The following is a 24,032-nucleotide window of genomic DNA, read 5'->3' on the forward strand; positions in this document are numbered from 1 at the left end:
TCCAGCCACTGCTCCAATAAAGTTGGACAGTTTTAAGGCGTTCTGTGCTTAGCTCTTAAAACATAGCATTTGAGGTATTTTGGCACAGAATTATGCAAGGCAGTCATATTTCATGAACCATTTGTTCTTATTGATTTGCTACATAAAATGTACACTGTGCTAGGTGATGGACCATACGGCTGTAAATGTAATTAATGTATGCAACTGGGCACATGTGTATGAATCTGGTTGATTTTAGGGTTGATATTTAGTATTGTTATTTTAAGTATTTCCGTTACTGAACATGTTCTTTTTTCTATAATCTTACACATTCTTAATTTGTATTTTAATATGTAAAAGGTCTATTATGAGTAGAGCACAATAAATAAATAAATAAATAACCAAATAAATAAATAAAATGTTTGTTTTAGACTACAATTCTGTTCAATCTGTTGTTTAGAAGAGGGTTCTATAAAGATCAAATATATTCTGATATGGCTCACAGAGAAAGTGAGGGATTGTTGTTTATGGGGCTCTTTCCAACATTTGAAGTTATGCTCATTGTAAAATCCAGAGTTTTATCCTCTGCCTTCTGTTTCATGCGTACACATGTTTCACCATCTGGCTTCTTCAGGGCTTGTTATGATGCAGGATAACTCTGTGTCCATTGTGTTCTGTTTTTAACAGCTACATTCTCTAGTGGTATGAAGGAGGTTGAGATGGGGGTAGCCCCACGCAGTGTCTACTATTTCTCAAAAACAAATTTTGGATCAATACTGTTCTCTTTTTTACCTTCCGTTGTGCCTTATTCATCAGAAATGCATGGTTCCAAGTGCTCAACACTTCAGTCACTTTGCTGTAAGGGTCCAGATTCAACGCTGCCAAGGAGGGGGGGGGCGCACATATTAGTTGTACAGGTAACGTGGTGACGTAGAGACTGACATGGTGGTTGACATCGAGAGTAGGGACGTCATTGTAAACTGTGCTGCATGCACAGAAAGACAAAGGAGCAGGCGCAGTGTGAGAAGTCCCACAGGGGGACGCAATAAAGGGTGGGTGATTTGTTGCAGCAATGAGGTTGTTCGTACAGCGCGGGCACCGGGTTAGGGTGGAAGGTGCCTTAGGGGGTAACATGGTAGGGGGGCTTTTGAGCAATATATGAACAGTATGGAAGCCATTTTCATGTAGGCCAATGTTAGGAAAGCATTTTCGCAGACAGCTCATATTAAAAGAGCTGCAGGCTTTTGGTGACAGCAGTATGTATATTTTGAACATTCAGCAGAAACAGTCCGCAGAAATGTTGCCAGGCTGAAGTTTCTCAGGAGAATGCAGTCCCATCAAAGTCGCTCTAAGAGATACTTTCGGGGCCAATGAGCTAGGCACCTGGGCGCACAAGAAGAATTGGCAGAGGAATAGGTATCAAATACATTTAATTATAATCCAGCCACTGTGTTTTTTTCAGACTACATTTGGCAGCAAGGTGTGAGAAAGCAGCTGGGGAGCCAAAGCACTGGGGTAAGAGTTATGGGGGGAGCGACAGGGAGCCAATCAGCGGAGAGTCCCTAGTCCCTAGGCAATATTGTAAAGTGTCCTCACTGATGCCTGCAGGGGAACATCCTTGGTCAGACTCGCTGTGAATGTCTGGCCCCTTGCCATCTCAAAATGCCATGTCCAATCTGTAAGGCGTCCTTTCATCACGGGATGTTTTTTCACAGGGTTTTTTACTGTGAATTTTTTATGAAAGAAAACATCTAATTTTTTAGGGGGGGTAGAAAGTTATATATATGGGGTGTGGATGTTTGGGAATAAATACAAATTAAAGAAAATGATAGGGATTGCGGGGAACCCCCCAAAAATAATGTTAAAAAAAGGATGCTTTTTTCATTAAGAAAAATCACAGTAAAAAACCCAGCGAAAAAACATCCTGTGATGAAATGACATGGAACCGTCCAATCAGTAAGCAGCAGTTTATCCATTTGTATATTGGGCAATACTAACCAACGGCAAAAGGGTATTTTTTTTGGATCAGCACAATCACGTAATTGTGTGGCAGGCTGGGAAGGTTTGTGATGTCACATGGGGTGGTAATGTGATTGGTGAAGCCCGGCCGCGTAAAGGGCGATTGCAGAGACTTCTGCTGTTGGCTGTGCTGCGTTATAGAAACGCTAATTCCTGTTACTTGCCATCTGTGCAAGCAAATTCAACTTACCTTCACGGCGTGCTTCCCCTCGCATCCCTCGCAATCGGAGAGGTTGACAGTGTGCGAGTGTGTGAACAGCCGCGACGAAGCGACGAAGCGGGTGGAAAGCCCCGCCCACCTATTGGCCCCGCCCACTCCAGGAAGTCAGGATACAAAATAACATCCCAGCGACCCTCGCGGCGTGAAGCCCGGCCGCGTAAAGGGCGATTGCAGAGACTTCTGCTGTTGGCTGTTTGCTGCTTTTCTGCCGTTCGCCGACCGTAAGTACCCAGGCACAACCGCTTAAGAGAGAGAGGAGAGGAAAAAACACAAGGAAATTTAAATTTCCTAAGCACATGACGCGAACCATCGAAGGCCCCCAGACTCGGAGAAAAACACTAAACTACCGCAAAATGGCAAATCCTTGGACTGCCTTAAAAGCCTCTGTAGATGGTAGTGGCAAAGTAAGTAAAAGCGTACCCTGGCCTTCCAAAGCTCATCTGCGAGACACAGCGACTATCGATCTAAACACTACACATATGTCAAAGGTCTTACCGATAGCAAATCTGGACTTAAATAACTGTACAGACAGCCATTCCCACGATCACCGTCCAAACAACAACACTTCAAACCTGCAAGAGCAACTGACAACTGAAGTAATCGCAATTGGAAATGATACAAGCACACTTCCTCTTGAAACCGCGACAACTCTGGCAATAACACGACCCTCGGCATCCAACCACTCCAGCCAGCGAGTGTTGCCTGATTTATTTAATCAACCTAATATACAAATAAAAGAGCCTACGAAGACAAGTGGTGATCCTGGTAAGCCGTCTGGCAACTCTAACTACCTTCTTTTGGGAAGCGAGGTCTCCGACGCTGAGCTAATTAATGCTATCAATATGCCGAACACGGACCAAGAAACTCCCGTTAATAGAGCCCATGAGCAAGAGGAAAGAGCAATGCCTGAAGACATCTCTGACGAAAATGAAAATCAACCTACAAACAAACAAAGCAAAAACGTCCCTGCTGATTCCATAAATTCGTCTTTGACGAAAAGACACGCATTCACAATAGAGTCCTTGCTTCCAAAAGCAATGCCACAAGACACAACTGGAACCAAACCAAGTACAAAAAACAAAAAGAACATAATACTGGATGCTAATAAAGAACGAGCGGGAAAAATACATAAGGAAGCCCAAAAACCGAATAATGAGCACAACCTGCCTGCGATGCGAAGTAATCTCGCAGGAAATCCAATCTACAGAAACATGGAGACACTAAAAACCACTCAGAGAAAGGATAGCGAAAATCAAAGTGCTTATGCATGCCAAGCCCCCGAAGATTTAGGGGAAAACAATCTGGACAAAGAAAGCAGCTCTTCGACAGGTCCAGAACAAAGGCGATCCAGTCCAACACTGAAGCCCGCATGCAGGGACGCAAGTTCCATTGCAAGAGCTCGCCGCCTTCAAAGAATCATCGAATTAAAATTAAAACTAAACCAGTCAGCTTTCGATGATTCAATGTCAACACCTACAAACGTTAGCACTCCGTGCATCAAAAACTCAAACAATTCAAATCAAATAATTATTGAAAAGGCACTAAACTCTTCACTTCAAGATGATGAATGTGACATGGAACTTTCACATCAAACATCCAATGGCACCACTCCTTTGGAGCAACAAGTGATCTTATCTGCCGACACTTTAACTCAATTACACACTAATGTAGTAGCTGCTTCATCAATTGTCTTACTACCTTTCACTAAACTCTACGAATCACTGAACGGGACAATAAGCGACCAAGGAGCGATGCTTACAAATTTAACAAATAAAATGGATAAACTTGAATCTTTTACAAGCTCCATACAAAAACAACTTGAATTACAGGCAGACATATCTACTCGTTGGCAGGAACGGCTATGTGATCTGGCTGCAAGACATCACTGCCAAAACGATACCTTAATGGAAGGTCTGCTGGAGGCTGTCAAATGGATGCGCCACCACTCGGAAAAGGCGGACAAGCAAATCCAAAACCATGATTATGTTCTGAAGCGAGATAATTTGCCAAAAAAGGCCCCTCCACAAAGCAATCATAAGAGATCAAAAGACCAAGGTACTAGTCTGGCAACCGCGTCCCCAACAACCGAGAGTCCTCGACCACTGGCGCTGATCCTTCATGACAATCAACCGCCACCAGCGCCCAGCAAAAAACCCGAGTCTCAAGCAACGTCGCATTCATATTGTCCTGAGAAAAATGATGCAAAGTCATCGGAAGAAAATCTTCAGCAAAGCTGTGATGCCACTACAAATGCAAAAACCCTCTTGCAAATTGATGCCGGCAAATCCTCAATGACAGCAGAGGTCCACATGCCATTAGTGGCAACAAATAACTGCGAGAACACGTCATTCACAATGCCCCCCAATATCACAAAGAACTCATTTAACATATTTACTGGGTCATCCAAAACCATTTCCAGGACAGAAAAATCTACTAGAACGGCAGGACAAGGAAACAATCCATTATTTCAAGAAAACAAAAAAAGACAAACAAAGGTAAAACATCCAAATGTGAAAAAATTCATAAGGAACCTCACAACACCCACAAAACCACAATTGTTTGAACGCACAACAAGAACTTCCAAGCAGAAGTCAAATGATGTGCCCAACCAAGATCCAAATAATGGTCAAAACCGTGTGCCCAATAAACAATCCACAAAACGCCGGCGTCTCGAATCAGAAGAACTATATAGCGACAGTTCTGTGAATGCCTCGACAATTGATCTATGTGATCTCTCCACATATTCAGCGGAATGCGATGGCCAAGATGAGCCAACAAATACACTCCAACCTAAAGAAACTTCGAGATCTCGCACGTGGCAACAACACAAAACATTGATTAACAACAAAGCAAGCAGACCGGCTCCACAAAAAGAAATGACTAGACTAGCCGAGAGGCCAACGTCACCACACGTATCCAAGCTAAATCCAAAATTAACGTCTAATCAAAAAAACTTCAAAACTCGCTACACATCCAGAGTACATTTAAGCAAAAATCAAACACATAATAACCGATGTTGGAAACTACGACTCCAAAATATCCAATCTGACGACAACGAGATCAACTTAAACAGAGCAAACGTCATGAAACTGTTCGCATGCGTTCCAGTGCTACGGACAATATCGTCAGACGACATAAAAATTGTTGAGTATCCAACTGAGCTAACTTCAGACCAAGTACTTTTACATATCGGCTCTTCGGCGGTGAAAAACATGCTTCTACGAGCCACAGAAGATCTTCTAATTTTTGGCTTCGATTTAACGCTGGAACCTGAACACGAATCACAACAAAACACCTTGGGGAACAATGTTCGTGAAAAAATTGTAGGACTGGACCACCAAGGTGTAAACCTGCGGAAATCCCTAGCATATCCCATCACAAAACATAATGGAAACAAGCCACGTGGTTCCCCTCGAAGAACCAGGTCCGAAATTCAACCCCAACAAGGAAGTCAAGATTAACAATGATTGAAGAAGACGAGCACGGATCAAATCGTGCTATCCTGGAACACTCGAGGATTCACTCATTTATTTAACAACTTCGAGGTACCTATGAAAAACATCCTCGCCGTATGTCTACAAGAAACGTGGATACGTGAGCGGCCATTTCGTGACGGCTTCACTACATTCCTAAATCCTGCCGGGAAAAATGCAACCGGCCGGCCGTTTTCTGGCTTAATCACTCTACTGAAGATCAACAACTGGCTGACGCCGCTCGAATCCCGAAACCCAAACCCTTTTGTTCAAAGCACCTTGATACAAATATCTGCCACAACAACGCAGGCGAAACAATTTCTACTACTAATAAATGGTTACTGGAACCCTGCTAAGATTTCGCCACACAGCTTCATCGGCTCAGTGACAACCCTAATAGATGAAGCCTCAACGAAATATAACAACCTAACCATCATAGTATGTGGTGATTTAAATTGTAGCTGGTACAAATTTGACAAAATCACAAAAACAAATACGTTAAAGGAACCCGAGAAGGTTGAACAGAGAGGAAAGCTCTGGTTTGAGGCCCTTGCTATAAGAAACTGTACCATGGTCAATGGGAGAACCAAAGGAGACCAACCATGTAACCCAACATGGCACGGACCATATAGCCAAAACACACTAGACTACATTTGGGTCTCAAGAAATCTTTTTGGCCAAGTGAATTCCCTCAACATCATATCAATGCCTCAAAGCGACCACGATCTACTCCGCCTAGCCCTAGAGACCGACTGGGGCGATGTTCCTGAAAAACTTGATGTACAAATTACATCGAACGCAGCGGGAAATCGCCTGAGGCTTAACCATTTACAAATCGGGAAACTCACCACCGACATAAATAAAGAAAACATCGTGAACTATGCTCCCTTGTTGACGGATTGCCGGCCGAAACTCATAAATTCTAAAGTAATTGGGCACTCAAACAAACATCTGTACAGCGACGTTATCGCAAAAGCAAAAAAAATCATGAGGAAAGATTTGCGGCGGATCAAGAAATTAAAGCTATCACCAGATAATATCGCGATTAGAGTAAAAACAAGACGACAAGAATATCGACATTGGTTAAAAGCACACTCAGCAATAATAGAACAAAACCGCGCGGAGCTGATGCTTCAACTGCTGATCACAAAAAACACGCGCGATATTTGGACAATCCTAAATAAAGGCAATACAAAAGCAACACCGACAATATCAAATCCGATTGATGGCAACAAATGGGTTGAGCACTTCAGGGAAATATATAAAATCCCGAACGAAGACACACAAGTGCAAGAAAACGTCTCAGATCTACCATGGGACGTAACACCTCGAAGCGACGAAATAGAAACAACAATACAGAAGCTAAAAAACTCAAGAGCAGCAGGCCCCGACCAGATCTCAAATATCATGTTGAAGGGAAATAAAACACACTGGGCCAAGTTCATGGAATCTCTGTTTAGAATAGTGTCGGAAAAAAAGAAAATTCCGGAGTCATGGTTAAAGGCGATTGTGGTACCTATCTATAAGAAAGGCGATAGGAACGATCCGATGAACTATCGTCCAATCGCCCTACTTGACACAATCGGGAAAGTATATGGCTCCTTCCTTCGAAAGAAACTTACTTCATGGGCCCTCAAAGCAGAAATATACGATGTTCGACAAACAGGTTTCACAGAGGAGGCCGGTGTCGATGTAAACCTACTTGTGCTAAACATGTTAAAACTTGAGGCTCTGCGCACAAAGAGACAAATCTTCTTTGCCTTTATAGATCTCAGGCAAGCTTTTGACACAATAAACCGTGAGAAACTCTGGTCAAAGCTAAGAAAGTGGGAATGTCCGCCAACAATCCTAGAACCCCTGAAAGCTCTCCATTCCAATACCTCAATACAGATTAGGTTAAATCAACAAGGCGAGTTGAGCCAACAAGTAACAACTCATAAAGGCGTCAAGCAAGGCTGCCCACTGGCAGCAGAATTATTTAAGATCTTTATAGCCGACCTACCGAAATGGTTAAACTCAGTACCCTGTTTCTCGCCAAGGATCAAGGACACCCAAATCAAACATATCATCTATGCAGATGATATAGTACTAATCGACTATACACAGATTGGCCTACAGCGACTTCTGACACGACTCAATGAATATATGAAGTCAAATGAGCTACTGATCAATACTGACAAAACAAAAATCATGAGCATCAGTCATACCAATAAAAACGCAGGAAAAAAATTCATATGGCGAATTGCAAGTGATAAACTTAATATTGTATCGTCCATAAGATACTTGGGCGTGATGTTCAACAATTCCATCTGTGAAACAGCTTGGGTCAATGACATAACTAGTAGAACTCTCAAATTTGGATTACAAGGAGCAAAAATCAACCACGAATACGGGAAATTCACAACTGCACCATTACTGACTTTCTATTTACAGAAGGTCATTCCAACCATCGTATTTGGAGCTGAAGCTGGTTGGAACTTGGATTTTAGCTTATGGCAAAGACTAGAAGGGATCTTCTGGAAATATGCCTTGAGGCTTCCTCACTACATCTCGACAGTGGCTCTGAGATACGAACTTGCACTTAATTCGATGTATATGACAGTGATTTGGAAATCCCTCTCCACCATCAGGAAAATGTACTGCAGTAAAAAAATACCAGCATACGAAATTTTCAAGATCAGAAATGACGACACCCAAGCAATACTAATCCAAATTTGGAAAAAAAAACTTGAAGCCATAATGGACTCCGCAAATATAAGTCAATCTGACCTAATCGATCGACCACAACAGGCGAAAAAAAAATTAGAAGAATGGGACTGGATGCATAACATTGAAAAACGCAGGAAACTAAAAACGGGTCTTCCATTAGGTCTTGGAGAAATAAAACTACACAAGCCACCAAAATACCTACTAAATTGTCCTTCACGATATCACAGGAACATGTTTCTAAAATTCAGGCTGAACGCCCTAAACAATCGAGAAATGCTATGGATACGAAAAAAGAAAGACACCGCAGACAACAAATGTCGATTCTGTGATGCGAGCGAAATAGAGTCCCTCAAGCATTTGATACTTGATTGCACAGGCACAATCACACAGCGGACCCTACACCTAATTAGCTTCAAACCTCAGAACTATGACATGAATGATTGGTGGTCATATGTAAGCGCCGGCCATAATATTAAACTATCATGCAGGATAATTGACTATTTAACCATGATTCTCTGTAATACAACTTGTGATAAGGAAAAGAAAATCCTTAATTAACAGTGATCCAAACTTAGCACCAGCACAAAGAACATACTGTGATTAAACACTGGAGAGGACGGATGAGATGCGGGAAAGGTCAATTATAACAAAAGTTCGATTTAATTATCGAACTGTAGTTTTATTAAAAAAAAAAAAAAAAAAAAAATGTGATTTTTTGGCAAGAAGTGTTTTATCCAATGAGGGTTACGCAAGGTACATATTCATATATGTGACGTAGTTCCACCAGTCAGCTTCGGTGACCTGCCCTATAAATGTAACAAAAATGATGTATGGCAATTCTTCAATTCGTGTATAAAAGGTTCAGCCGCAGTTGGCGGCGTTGAGAGCTCATTTCATTCAGTTCAGTTGCACAAGACTGTCTGAAACGTGCTTTCCAGCTGTTTGGATGCAATACATTTGCGTTACTTCTTGCTTGGTGTACGCTCCATTTTTTAATGACCTTTTTCTTCCCCGGCATTACTTTTTGGTGGAGGTTCCCTGGTACAACTTCATTGTACTATTTCTGGTTCTCCGGTCTTTCAACCGGCTCTTTGGGAGGAAGCATTCCAGTTAGATTACAACACTGCATGAGATGTTTAATTCACACCATTGCACTAAGGCACAGTCTCTGGCGACTCGACATGAACACTCAGACAAATGGGCAGCAAAAGAAAAGCATGTGATGCTGGCATACCTCACGCGAAAGGTTTGTGGTTAACACACTTCGACTGGGAAGGGAATTGGCGCAGAGCGTCAGATCTATTCCAGACATTTCTACTGTATGCTTAGAATCTCACTTACATCAAACGCTATTATTTTCTGTGCCTTTCCGGTTGGTTCCCAGCAAGGGCTTTCATTCAGAACCCGTAGTGAACTTGAAAAAGGAAAAGGATGCTAGCCTTAGTTTGTATTTCAATACAAAACACCTAAATAAATCTGGGTATGATATGATAGGTTATTTATATCAGTCCCATACACAAGTGTTTCAGTGCGCGACGAGGCAAGGGATGGGTACAAGGGAGGAAAAACCAATAAAACACAATGATCTTACTAGGCCCAGTAACATTAAGAATGCACAAGTGCAGGGGAGAGGGAGGGGCGAAAGTGCCAGGGGCAGGGGAGGAGTGGAAAGTGCTGAACAAGTGTTAAAAATAGCAACAACAGTTAGTGCGGTCCGCAGGTTGCAAGTGCAATAATTAAGTGCAGACGAGTGTCGGATAAGTGCAGGTAAGGGGACTGTAGGGTTGCAGATACAGACCCAAGTGCAAGGGTTGCCAGGAGGCAGTGCGGGTAAGCAGACGGGTGGGCAGAGATCTGGGCCCAAATACAGAGGGTAACCAGTAGCCCATTGCAGAAACATATAGGTACTGTAAAGTATCCATTGTCCGGGGTTGCCATGGAATCCTGTTTCTACTTTCCAACTCCTTCCCAAGCAGGTAGGGTGTGAGAAGGTGATGCTGTAACAGGGAAATCCAAAGCAACATTGTAATTGGCTCACACCCACCAGCTGCCGGACATGCTGGTGATTGCACGGACGCTCGGCAACCCAGCAGCTTGCGGCTGCTCATCTGGAAACTTAATTTTGCAGCTGGGGTATGTGCATTCTCACAGAAATCATCTGCAGTGCTAATGGAGCCTGATGATCTATTATTCATGGCAACAGCAGCTCATATAAACTCTGGGCAGAGTATTCCCTCGTGTTTACGTCTTCCCCGCGCCCGCCTCTCGCCGGTTCTTTGAAAGTACGTACATTCTTCTGAAACAATAACGGAGCCTAAAAGCATTGCCATTTGTTGGTGATATGCCTGGAATTGACTCTGAAATGACCACAACATACCTCTAGGTTGTACTCTTCCACCGTCCTCTTCAGCGGGTCCACAACCTGCCAGCAGATTAAGATGCAGAGGTCTATCAGAAGCATCCCCCCAACTATCACCAGCAGCTTCTGGTCCTTAATGATCTGTGGAAACATGGGAACATCTGTAAGATACCTTTGCTCATATAGGTCACTCAAAATAAATGTTTCAACTGAACAACAGTAGTTCCAATCAACTCATGTTCATCGTAGCTTAAGGTCTTCAAATAGGTCAAAAAAAGGAGTGCAAATATGCTGCAATACAGTACAAATTACAAAGGGTATCAAGACAAAATGAAAATAAACATTGTGCCAGTAACAAAAGTTAGCAGGTCCAAATAGCACATGCCTAACTTTTTCAAATTTAAAATGTAACAGTTCCCCAATGAAAATATTAGTTTGAGGGTTAGGGATTGGGGTGGAGTTAATGATATAGGGTATGCTTTCAGAACATTTAAAGACAATAATAATGAAAAAATACAGTAGTATACATAATTTCCACGAATAAATCTAGTACTTATCAAAGTGAACATAATATTATGAACATTTAGACAATGTGTCAATGACAATACATTTTAAAACAAATGCGATGTAGGCAAAGCTATTGGAAGTTCATGACATTTAGTAAAAGGAAGCTTCTCACTATCAACGAGGGACCCATTATTTGTGAAGGGTCTGTCCAAAAAAATGATCCTTTAATTGAATTTTCCTGAACTGAGAAATGGAACATTCATCTGCCTACATTGAAATTGAATGGAAATGCCCTATTGTTTATTATTATTATTTATTTATCCGTTTATAATGGGCTGGAGCCCGCAGGCATCAGGGTGCAGAAGAAGACAGAAAAGAAGGAAAAGCAGGGGATCTGTTTCAAAAATAATCCCAATTATTCAAATCGGATCGTTTTCAATCGCTTCCTAAAACTTTGGAGATTTGGTTCTGCTTGTATTTCTTTGGGCAGATTGTTCCAGGCTTGAGCTGCCTTCACCGGCAAGGATCTCCCATATCCTCAAACCCGGTTACTCCTGACACGGAACCAGCCGTGAGATCAGAGGAATGTGGAGCAGAAGAGGTGAGGCGGTAGTAGGGCATCTGATCTGGGAGCCGGACCAACTGAGAGGAAGATCATGGCCTAGCCCGCCAGAACATATAGGCTGCGGGGGTGGGAGGGGGAGGCTGTCGTAATCCAGGGTGCAGGATCGCAGACAAGGAAAGAAGATGGTTTGCGAACCCTGTGAGCCCACACTGCCAGAGCAGAGGAAGATGGCTCCACTTCCCAGGAGCTCTGCGGATTAGGACGCGAGTGCCACAGGCAAGGGATGTGGCACCCACAGCCAGCAGGAAATACATATACAAGGAGAAGTCCATCCTGACTGCTTCATTGTTCTGATTACGTTTCCTTTTGTGTGGGAAGTTCCCCAGTACCATTTAGTTAACCCTCTGGACATGATATGATGATATGATGTGGCAATTATAATGCGCCTATACACAGGTGTTTCAAGATATATAATCATTAATACATATTTGAAAGCACTAAATGGACTTGGCATCCTCTTGATCTCCAAAGTCCGCTATGTGACACTACATAAACACTTACATACGTGCATACAGGCAACAGAGTCATATAACTATCAGGCTCTGGACCAAGTGTCTCCCTCTATCTGAATAACTTGCATCAGTAGTTAGTCACTATCAGTCTAGCCAGGGGTATTCCCTTAGCATCTATCCCAATTCGGTTCATATATCTACGCCAGGTGTATTTTTTTTTAAAAAGAATATGATTCCAGGGCAGTGATGCGGCTCACTTTTTTGAGAGTTGAGACTGTGACCAAAGAAGAGGACCCTGGTTAATGTAGATTACTGTGCACTAATCTAAGCCTTTTATGGACACCAGTAGTCCATGATGTTTTCATCAATCCCATAAACGACGTGTTTTAAAAACACGCTTGCGCCATAAAATAACAATACCTTCACGTGTAATATAACAAGAAAAGACATTTCTTTTACAGGGCTCAAAACCATTTATCACACTTACAAAAAATGACTGAATGGTGCCATACATTAGATTTTGAGATTACACAGGCCCTTGTTGGACCATATAATACATTATTATTCATTAGTACCCGGCAGCGACATTCCACGGGATACACTTAACGTGGATTGGCTTGTTTCTGAGCCATACCACAGTGTAATCCTGTGGACGCACTTACGTGCATCGCGTGCCGGGTACACTCTTTTTTTTCTTTTCTGGCGACCATGGAAAGGGAGAAGGGACTACAGGTAGTCCCTTCTCCCTTTTCCATGGTGACCAGTTTCCTACCATTCATTAGTACAGAGCAACTTGGCCCAAAATGGCTCTCTGTTGCTCCGTACTAATGAAGCAGTACGCGCGTTCTAGTGTTCTTAGAACTAACGCGTACTGCAACGAAACCTTTTCAAACGGCAAAAGAAAAGTCGCTTGAAAAGATTTCGTCAGCCATTAGTGTTCCGGGGCTGCAAACTTGGGAAAATTAGTTTCCTGGGCCTGCAGACTCCGGAATACTAATGGCAGTAAGCCCCTTGACTTAACTATGGGCACCGGGTGCATTTCCTTGGCGGTATTGGCCCGCCGCCTCGGGGCTTATTGCCACAAAACCACCAAGGGCCGGCCTTCATATATAACTAATATTTTAATAAGGAAGCTTTATGGTTTTACCCGTGAATGTATTTTAGGATCAATATCCACACAAGATGCAGGTTTTGATACCTTTTATTGGACTAACTGAAAAAACTATGCTAAGATGGAACAAAGCATTAGCTTTCAATGACAGATGGTGCAGAGTGAAATGATTCATAAAGAGAAAGCCACAGCACAGTTTGTTCGCAAAATGAAAAAAAGACTTTTAAACTTCATTGTTGAGGAACAGTATGCCTGGAATGTGGGTCTGGAAACTGCTGTCTTATCTAAATGACTATAAACTCTTGGGAGCAGGGAACACTTAATGTTTGGAAACAGTACACATTTCTTTGTGAAAGTGCATTTAACAAAAGAAATGGAAAAACAAATGTCTTTCACGTGTAACTGCTAAATTAGGCCCAGGCAGTGTTAAAGTGAGCCCCAGTAGTTTCCTAAAATGACTGATGTTATTTTAAAAGGCATATTGAAATGAGAGGTTTAAAAACACATAATTAAGGATCACGTCAGTACTGCATTTGCCTCAGAGCCAAAAAATGTGTTCTGCAGCCTATGTGTAGTGTCGGGATGATGTAGTGGTTTCAATGCAGTTGCTAAGGTTTCTGGGCTAGTATAAAGATGACACTACAAAATATGCTCCTACAATTTAACTGGTGCAGTCTCCAATGTTACCTTAGAGTTCCTCAAGCTTCATGATGGCTTCCACGCTTGCAAACAGCCTGTCAAATGTGAAAGACTTTACCCATTTTTTAACAGTGCAGTGTTTGTTGTTACCTCGGCATGACCCATGCTCAGTAATGGGTGCCACCATTTGAGCTTCAACACCAACAATTTCAGTTGTCAGGTGTCCTATGCCCCTCCCCCATTAGAGATCCCGAGAAGTAGTGTCCACAACTGATGGTAAGAAATGATTGTGGATACGGTCTTGTGACTTTGTTGATGGCACTGCTGGACCTGGGCTCAAAGTTGGTCCTACTGTGCCATCAAACGTATATATCTATGTTCAGACCACTGTCTTTTAGGTCAAGCATCTTCGGACACTGTGTGATATTCAAGAGGAGACCTTTTAAAACCATCACTGATAGATCCTGCAATGAGTGCCTATCCTGTGTGAAGTGTGGATCCAAAAATGTGATCCTTGAATTGAATTTTCCTAAACTGAGAATAGCAACATTTATCTGCCTAAATTGAAATTGAATTGAAATTGCCTGAGAATTGACTCCTGGATGTCGACATGGGGGAAGGAAAATGGTTAAGGAGGGTAGTAAATGTGCTATTAGGGGAACCCTCACATAGTAAAGTGAGGAAAGAGTAAATAGTGAAAGGAGCCCAAACGTCAGAATATGTTGAGGTTGACATCAGACGTCCTGCTCTTACCCTTCTCCTCACTATACTGACATACTCTACCTGGCCTTAAATCATTCCGCCTCCCACCATCTATGCCTATCTAGGGCCAACCTGGCCCCCCGCAGCATATCTCTTCTGGCGGATGTACGTTAAAAAAACGTATCCCAAAAGATCGAATTACAAAATCACAGAGCCCACTTGCCAGTATTTTGTAATTTGGTCTTTTGGGATTTAACCTGTTTGTCCCCTGCACTGCCTTTAATGTGTGCGGGGGACACCACCGCAACACCTGCAGCCCATAATACCGAACTGGGGGAGCAGGGGATACCCCCACAAAATCCTGCAACCTCCTCTCCTCTGTTCGGTATTATGGGCAAAAGATCTAATCTAATTCTACATGTTACCTACTCCCTCCTTTACTCTACTCTACTCTTATCACCTCTTTCCATTCTGTTGCAGATTGTACCTCATCCTGTTCTACCCCCACCTCATTTTCTACCCCACCTTCTTTCTTATCCCTTTGGTTCTCACCATCTCCTTCTGCTCTCCTCTGCCACCATCTCTCCAATCGACTCACTCCTGCAGCTTTCTGGGTATCTACTGCCTTACAATTGCCAGCCTTCTCTGAACACAAGCTCTCTCCTCCTGAAAATCCACCCCAAGCATGAGGAGCTGGAGGTATTTATAGTCTGTTCCCTCTTCTCTCTGAGTGTAATTGTAATTGGTTATTTATAACACGCTTAATACCCACAGGTTTCTAAACACGGGCCATGGTGCGAACCTGAGTTGCTCTGCGTTGTGTTGCTTCCAAGGTGACCACATTGCCACTGAGCTATCATCCGGTGCTTTTAAGCAGGGATCGGTACCTGCGAGAGTCGATTACATCAGGGCTGTCATAGGGGGCTGGACGAAGCCAATATCTTACCGGTCTACCATTTTGTATTTAGCTGTTATTCCCCTGACTCTCGATGATGCTGCCCAGACAGTTCCATGTGTTAAAATCGCAGCATATTTTAGGCTGATTTATCTTTAATTAATGTGTTAATAATTAGACTGATGTTCATTGTATATTATCAGTTTTCTTATTGTTGTGATGAGGTTTATTCCATTGTGGCCTAAGATGTATCCTTTGTTGTATTTGATGCATTTCTGTTTTTCTATTGATAATAATAAATAAAGAGTTGGAAAAAAAATTGCGGCAAAAATGGCTGTGAACACAAAATATTGCAGCAAAAATGCTGTGGTTTTGACGCTGCAATCCATGTAAAGGATGCGGGGGACACCCCTGAAACCCCCAGACCCATTATACCATTTAAAGGGAGCAGGGGACACCCCTGCAACCCCTTGCTCTGCTTAAATGGTGTAATGGGGTACACCTTTAACGGGTCAACCCACTGCATTTTTCCCGCGATTTATTTTACACACGATATTTTTGCCGCGATTTTATCACTGCATACCGCCCAGACTGAGCGGAGATCCTTTTCTTTCTCAGCGTGTGACTTTAATGCTGGACATAGACAGGGAAAGCTTTCTATCCTCTTCGGTTCACAGAAATGTCTGTGTTCTTGGGGAACCCGTAATACTGTATTCCCACAATGCTTTTGTAGCTTGGTTTTCCCCTCACATACAATACCCAGTCGGACAGCTGCAGGATTGAAACATTGTATCCAAGGGACTGCCTGATTCATCAAATGTCCCTTTTAAGGGTTTGAAATAACTTCCATGATGTTTCAAACAAAGTCTTAACAATTCTACCATGTATTCTGGCAGTGTCTGGTGAAGTGAAATATTTTCCATTGAAGGTAAATGCAGCTTTTTCTATACTGGAGCTGGAGGGTTATTAAAAGGGAGGTGTATTTTCTCTACTGGGTGGGGATGTCTCATCATTACCTTGAAGGTTAATCCAATGGTTGTGGTTAGGGGGTAGCCCTTTTATGGGGGTATGGTAGCTCTGGTGTGACTTTCTTCTGCAAGCAGCTTGGACAGTGGGATCCTCCCCATTCAGAACCCCTCTTCCGCTGGGTTGGGGAGGCATCTTGCCCTAAGGCGAGCCCCCCCACCTGTCCGCAGGCCCAGGCAGGGGACTTGGGCGCAGTATGTATTGTTTCTTTTTAAGTGCACACCTAGCCAGGAAGCAACGTAGTGCTGTAAATAGGGAACACACCAATGGGGCTCATCCGGACCCTAGAAAGAAAGACAGATTCCAAACCTGCCTGGAATGAAGACTAAACATGTGCTTGGGATGACTTGACAGGGTTGATAAGGAAGCCATGGGGATACCTTTGCAGCACACTGCACAATTCCTTTGTATTGTGAAACCACTAGGAAAGCGACCCTGAGTGGATTAGCTAGTCATTGGCACCTTCACCCTCCTTTCCCCTCACTCTCTGGCCGGCCTCCCTTGGCCCTCCTCCTACCCCCACCTGCGAGGCAAAGAACCTTGGGGTCATCTTTGACTCCAGACTTTCCTTCTCTGCCCACATCTCTGATGTCTCTAAGAAGTCAAACTTCCTACTGCACCTCCTCAGAGGTACTGTGCCTTTCCTCTCCTTCCACCAGAGGTTCACTGTCTCCCAAGCCCTGGTTCTCTCTAGGTTGGACTATTGTAAAGCCTCTTTCTAAATCTACCTGCCTCTACTCTCTGCCCCTTGCAACTAATCCAGAACAGGACTGCCAGACTTGTCTTTGGCCTCAAGCCCTGGGATCGTATCTCTCCAGCCCTGAAATCTCTCCATTGTCTCCCAGTGGATGCAAGGATTAAATTCCAAACCCTCTGCAATGTCCACAAAGCTTTCTGGGGCCTGGGTCCAATATAACTTCAGCTATCCCTTTGCAAATATCTCGACTCTCAAACTCTTTGCTCCTCTACCTCTAACTCCCTCAGGGTCAGTCTTTTTTCAAAGACACAAGCTGGGGGTAGATCTCTGTCTTCGGCTGTGGCCTCCCTCTGGAACAGCCTCCCTCTTACTCTGAAATTTGAGGAGAACCATCTCTGGTTCCGGAAGCACCTTAAGACCTTCCTCTTTGCTTCTGCATTCGCCCCTCCTGTCCCCTGCTGATCTGTTCTTCCCCGGCACCGTGCACCTGGCCTACCCTATGTCTTCGGGGCCCAGGTACCTGCTCACCCTGCCACCCTCCCGCACTGCCACCTGGCGAACCCTTGCACTGGGGCCTGTATCTGTACCCATACAGTCCCCCCTTCTCTTCCTGCACTTAGCAGACACACCATGTCTGCTGCCCTTAAACCAGCTTTTGCCACATGCTGGCTGCACTACCACTGTTTTTTGCCTTAATTATTTATTTATTATTTATCTGTTTTTCCTTTGCTCCGCACTTTCCACTTCTCCCCCCTCCATGCACCTTTCCCTTTTCCCTATCCCATGCACTTGCACATTGTCAATGTCACTGGGCCTAATAAGATTGTTGTTTTTGTTCTCCCTTGTTCCTCTCACTTGCCTTGTCGCGCTCTGAAAAACTTGTGTACAAGCACGATACAAATAAAATATCATATCAGGGTAATCAGGAGGGCTTATTATAGCCTTTACTGGGGCTTGCAGAAGTGGCCTGTCAATGGCATTAGTGGAGGTTCCAATATGGCGCTCACCATTTTGTAATTAACAAGACTAATCAAAGTCTTTTTTGCATAGACTTGCATAATAGCCTGGTAAATAAGGGGTTAAATGGTGTTTGAACTTTACTATTGATGGGTGACATCCTATAACCTTAGTTCTTTGCATTTCACCTGGTGTCAGCATATTGTTTCATAGATGACTGGGCAAGCTCATCTGTTTCCCTGACCTGTTGATTTCTTGGATGTATTTCATGTTGACCTTTCAGTTGATGTAGTCTTGTGCGAATTTGTCTTCCGAACATGATCGAGGATGGGCCTGCCTGTGTTGTGCTAAGCGGTGTGTTGCGGTAGTTTTAAATGTACTAGTCAAATGTGTTATTTGTAGCGACTTCTTTAAGGTGCTCATGAACCTTTCTTCTGTTCCATTTGCGTGAAACCCCATGTACTCAGCGAATAATCGGAAATCATTGCTTGTTAAGGGAGGGTCATTGTCCGATTTCACTATTCCGGGCACACCATATGATCTGAAAGTCTTGTCTAGTGCTGGGTTTGCTGCTGAGGTTGATGTGGATGGATGAACATCCGGATATCTGGAGTATTCATCCATTATTACTGACATCTATATTTTACCTGGTGTTGGACCAAATAAGTTGATTACTTCCTCTTCCCATATTCCTTCAGGCAATGGTGCCATGTGCAGTGGTGTGGATGAGTAGGAGGTTGTGTGGTTTGACAGATTTTCTGTTGTTTAGGATTACAATGACTGTCCATTTTGGGAGCAATGCTTTCGGTCAAAACATTTCTTTGGTGGACACAACACGTTGGTGTCCTTCATGTGCATTGTCGACTACTTTTCTTTGTAATGATGCTGGATTAATGATGCAGTCGTTCTTTCGGAATATGTTAGACGTGGCAACTGATAACTCATCTTCCGCCAGTGCTAATGTGCGTGAGCTACGGTGCACCAGTTCCTGAGATTCATGAATCATTCTTTCGAGAAGTTTCCTTCATCCAGTTTCAAAGTATGTTTTTATAATTTTCAGGAAAGAGTCCTGTTGTCAATGTCTGGTAGTGACAGGCATTCCGGTTCGGCTTGTTGTATGCTGTAGTTGCTATATCTGTCCGCCGCCAATGGTTTCCGCTCATTTGTTTCCACAGGTTATTGGGACGGAAGATTAACTGGGTTGGCATCTTTTCCTGGCTCGAGAAGTATTGTGAAACTGTGGTCTTGACAATTCAAGGAGGCACACATGCTTTAGGGTTTCCGAATATGGTGGTGAGTGCTTGGTGGTTGGAAAGTGGTGTGACTGGTTTGCCACATAAGACAAGATGAACATGTTCACACACCCAGACAACTGCCAATCTCTTTTTTTCTGGTTGATAATAGGCTTGCTCAGGTGCTGTTAGATTTCTGCTGGCATTCGAGGCTATGCGTCGAGTCGTGTCAGATGCCTGCTTGCTTTGTGCCAAATATGGCTCTAAATTCCACCAGAGTAGCACAGATTGTGAATTTCTTATCAATGTTAGGATTAAAATATGACATGCTGACTGCTGATGCAATATGTTTGTGGATGTTCTCAAAAGCAGTTGGGCAGCTAGGTGACCTTTCAAGTCTTTTATTAATAAAACACATTTTTTAAATTTGCAAAACAAACAAGCAAAGCAGGACAACAGTCAAGTGACTGTTGTCCTGCTTTGCTTGTTTGTTTTGCAACATACCTCCATGCTAAATGCAGTAAATCACATTGTCCAATAGTAGCATGGTACAACATCCTAGGAAGTGCCTTTCCTTGCTCCTGGCAGCAGAGGAAGCAGATCATGCCGCAAGGGTATAATTACTTGGCATCTGCCCATTTGTTTCAGATGTTCGATGAATGTTTCAGGGCAGTCTGTCCCCCTGTGTACCGGTTCCTCCATTGCCATGCAACTGTCCATGTCCAGGACCCATTTAGACGCCTTAGGGTTTTTTTCACCCCACTCCCCCATCCCCCACCAGCATGGCAATGTTTCTCTTCGCATTTGGCATTTGAGATAAACAGCTTCTCGTATCTCGAATAGGCTGTGTCCCCCCAAATTCCAAGCAGTAGCAATTTCGGTTCCATCGGGACCAGTTGTGACACAACAGCAGACACTTCCCTTGTAATTTTCTTCCAGACGTTCTGGATCCTCAAACATGGCCATATAGTGTGGTAGGACGACCCCAGTGCAACGGACCAGTGCTTTCCTCGTGCAATATGTTCGGTACAAATTTTTTAGCTGGACCAATCTAAATCCGGCCAGAATCGCCACTTCATGGGGTGCCATAAAGGCATCTTGTCATTCCTCTGCCTCCAAGGGACCCGTATCTGCTTCCCGCTTGTTTTGAAGACTCATCAGGGGGCCCCTGGTAAAGCAACTGGCATAAGGTTGAGACGGCCAAAATGTCAGCGGTTATGTTAGCCTCCAACGGGGATTGAGCTGGGAAATTATAGCTCCCACGGAATTGCACCCACATGGCATGGCAGAACTGGAAGCACTGATAATATACCCACCCAGTCAATCACAAGGTCTGTCGCAGCTTCAGGAATTATCAGAGAGGGCCCTCCACTACCACATCTACCATCACCCGTATAACTTTAAAGTACGAAATGGCTGAAAACATCAGCTTCGACAGTTCAAGCATGTCACAGTTATACCATAATGGGGCCTGCAATGTTACTGCCCCCCATCCCATGCCATTCGTAGCTCTATGCCATACTCTCACCACTTGTTGCGCGATAGGGGGCAACGCCTTCCCTGTTGCCGACCGTAGAGTGTCTGCAGCGGGGTTTGGCAGGTTATTACGTCACATTCCAGACCAATATGCGGACTATTTCTATCCCTGGGTACCCATCCATTTGCCACCTCCAGCTGTGAAGCCTAATAATATTTTTGGAGGTCGGGGAGACCAATTACACCATCCCACAACGAGCAGAACAAACTTTGCAAAGCAATTCTCGGTTGGGATTCCCTCCTTAGCAATTTTCACAACATTTTATCAATAACCTGGAATGTGCTCTTCGGCACCCTGACTGGGGTAACATGCAGAATGTATACAAATCTTGGCAGAGTCATCATCTTGAACATTGCAGCTCCCCCCCATCATGGACAGGGCGAGGGCAAACCATAATCGAACGTCTGTGAAAAACCTTGCAGTCACTGGATCCAAATTTCGCTCAAGAGAGGTTGTTGGTTCCAGACCCACCTGTACCCGCATATACCTAAAGGAATCCTCGACCACTCGAAAGGCATTACCTTCTGCAATTGCTGCTGTGCCGTGATTCACTTGGAGTAGGACCAATTTGGACCAGTTCACTCTAGGCCGCTGTATCATCCATAAGGTGTTATGATTTCCATTATTCTTGGGATCGACCATTGTGGCTTCCCTACGTGCAACAACATGTCACCTGCATATTGGGATACGTGGTCGTCCCTTCCTGACAGCCACACAAAACCCTTTAGCAATGGGTCGCCTCTGAGCCAGATTGCGAGGGGCTCCATTGCCAGTATGAACGCCCTGGCGCGTGCTCCGCTCCAGTGGGAACTGACGAGACAACACCCTATTAACCCAGATTGCTGCTCGGGGATGCACATACAACAGCTTCACTCATGCTAGAAAGATCGGTCCAAAGCCCATACGTGCCCTGATTTCCCAGACGAAGCCCCAATAGACAGAGTCGAAGACTTTCTCAAAGTCTATGGCCACCAGCACCGGCGGGTCAGAGATAGTGTTCGCTACACCCAGGGGTGTGAGGAGCCAATGGATGTTCATCTGCGTCACCCTATTAGGTAGAAAACCGTTTTGGTCTGGGTGGATCAATGCTGGCAACACCCCCAGCAATCTTGTCACCAATAGTTTCGCCAGTATTTTGGATTCCATATTAAGAAGCAATATGGGTCTGTACGAGGCACAGTCCTCTGAGAGTTTATCTTTTTTGGGAATAACTATGATTGTCGCCCAGCGCAGGTCCGGTGGCAAAACTCCACCTCCATCCAGACTGTTTTGAAACATAGGCAGCATGGGACCTGACACCTCAGCAATATCACATTTCCACATCTCCGCCAGGAACCCTTTGTGTGCCAGCATTTTACTGAACTGGAACGCTGACACTTCCGCTGCCAGCTCTTCCTGTGTGATTTCATTTTCCAACTCTGCTGATTGGATGGTCACAATTTGTGGGAGTGGGATGTCTTGCAAGAGGTCCAAATATAATGGCAGGTCCCAGCCCAACGGGACTGCTTATAGCTTCCTGTATTATTGCGCAAAAACCTCAGAGATCCGTTCTTCCCCACCCCATTCACCCAATTATTAGGTACTCCCCGTATACATCTGGGTGTTCATGTCGCCGTCCCAGCCATGCCAACAGCATTCCCACCTTGTCCCCCACTTCATACACAACAGCTCTGGAGGCCTTGTAAGCTTGTTTCACTGTGTCAGTCGCAAGAGTGCGGTAAGAATCCCTTGCTTGCAATAACAGACGCTGCGTTTCCGCGGATCATTTTTCCCAGAACAAATGTTCTAGGCCCAAAACCAACAATTAAGCCTCAAACACTTTCATGAGTATTTCCATCTCCTTAAACGCCAACATCAATATTGCTTCCCCCATTATGACCGCCTTTTATCCCTCCCATAGTGTTTCAGGAAGGGGTGTTGCTAGGTCTGGAAAGGATCCGGGGCTACACTAATGCCGGGACTCTCGGGACTCGGGGCTAGCTAGCCTTTTGGCTGTAGCCCCTGAGCTTCTATCCGGGGCTACAACCAAAAGACCCGGGGCTATAGCCCCCTCAGCTCCTCCCCCGCACCCTCCAGCAACGCTCTGGTCTCAGGCCTGTCCATGGACAAGTTGGTTAATCCAAAGTATTCCACTGTTTTTTCCCAGAGTTTGTCAACCGTCTCTGGAGATCCTAGGTGATACTTATTTAGACACCAAGAAGAACTGTCTCTTCTTGATTCCGGTCCCATCGAGATCAGGAGGGGCGAGTGGGCGGATATGCCCCTTGCCAGGAACTGAGCGTCAGCCACTGTGTGGATATCGGAAGGATGCACAAAAAGATAGTTGATCCTCGAAAGAGAAAGGTGTACCCCCGAATGGAAGCAGCGGCCTGGCTCAAGCGGGTGTTTGTGATGCCAAGTGTCCACCAGCCCGCTTGGATGTGCAAAGTCACACACATGTGATTGTTTAGTACATGACCTTTTAGGGACCGGAAATCTGTCCTTACTACCATGTATCATGTCAGGGGTCAAGTCCTAAAAATGTAAGTGGGGGGGACTCATCAACAAACACAATGGGATGTGACATCGCCAGAAATTAGCATATCAAGGTCAAATATGCACATTTCATTTAATTGGCTTTGCATAATCACTGAAACTGCACAGGAAGAAGGGCATTTGCCTTTCATAAAATCAACACACCCACAAAACCAAGGGAGGAGATTTTCCTCTAATAGTGTTTTTGAAAACGTTAAAAGGTGTACATGTTTTAAACTCCAAGAACCAATACAAATGTTTTCCCTGGGACTTGCATTACCGAAATGGGATATTTCACCTTTAATTGGGGGTGAGGTGAGTTTAAGTGAGGGGTCAGAGGAAGCCGCCCTCCATTGGGTGCTGACCACTCGTATACATG

The 24,032-nt window shown here is 44.2% G+C and overlaps 1 protein-coding gene across 2 annotated transcripts in view; it reads right to left on the reverse strand.

Annotated features, from left to right (window-relative positions):
• The window catches only part of GABBR2 (gamma-aminobutyric acid type B receptor subunit 2), a 2,296,575-nt gene that overhangs the window by 613,041 nt on the left and 1,659,502 nt on the right, over window positions 1–24,032 (reverse strand). For both annotated transcript variants that reach the window (XM_069620609.1, XM_069620608.1), the window contains exon 13: window positions 10,778–10,900. In XM_069620609.1, the coding sequence (XP_069476710.1) occupies window positions 10,778–10,900 (123 nt within the window). The remainder of the gene's footprint in view (window positions 1–10,777; window positions 10,901–24,032) is intronic.

This window comes from Ambystoma mexicanum, chromosome 5q, assembly GCF_040938575.1.
Source record: "Ambystoma mexicanum isolate Mex_15411 chromosome 5q, UKY_AmexF1_1, whole genome shotgun sequence".
NCBI classification, from domain to species: Eukaryota; Metazoa; Chordata; class Amphibia; order Caudata; family Ambystomatidae; genus Ambystoma; species Ambystoma mexicanum.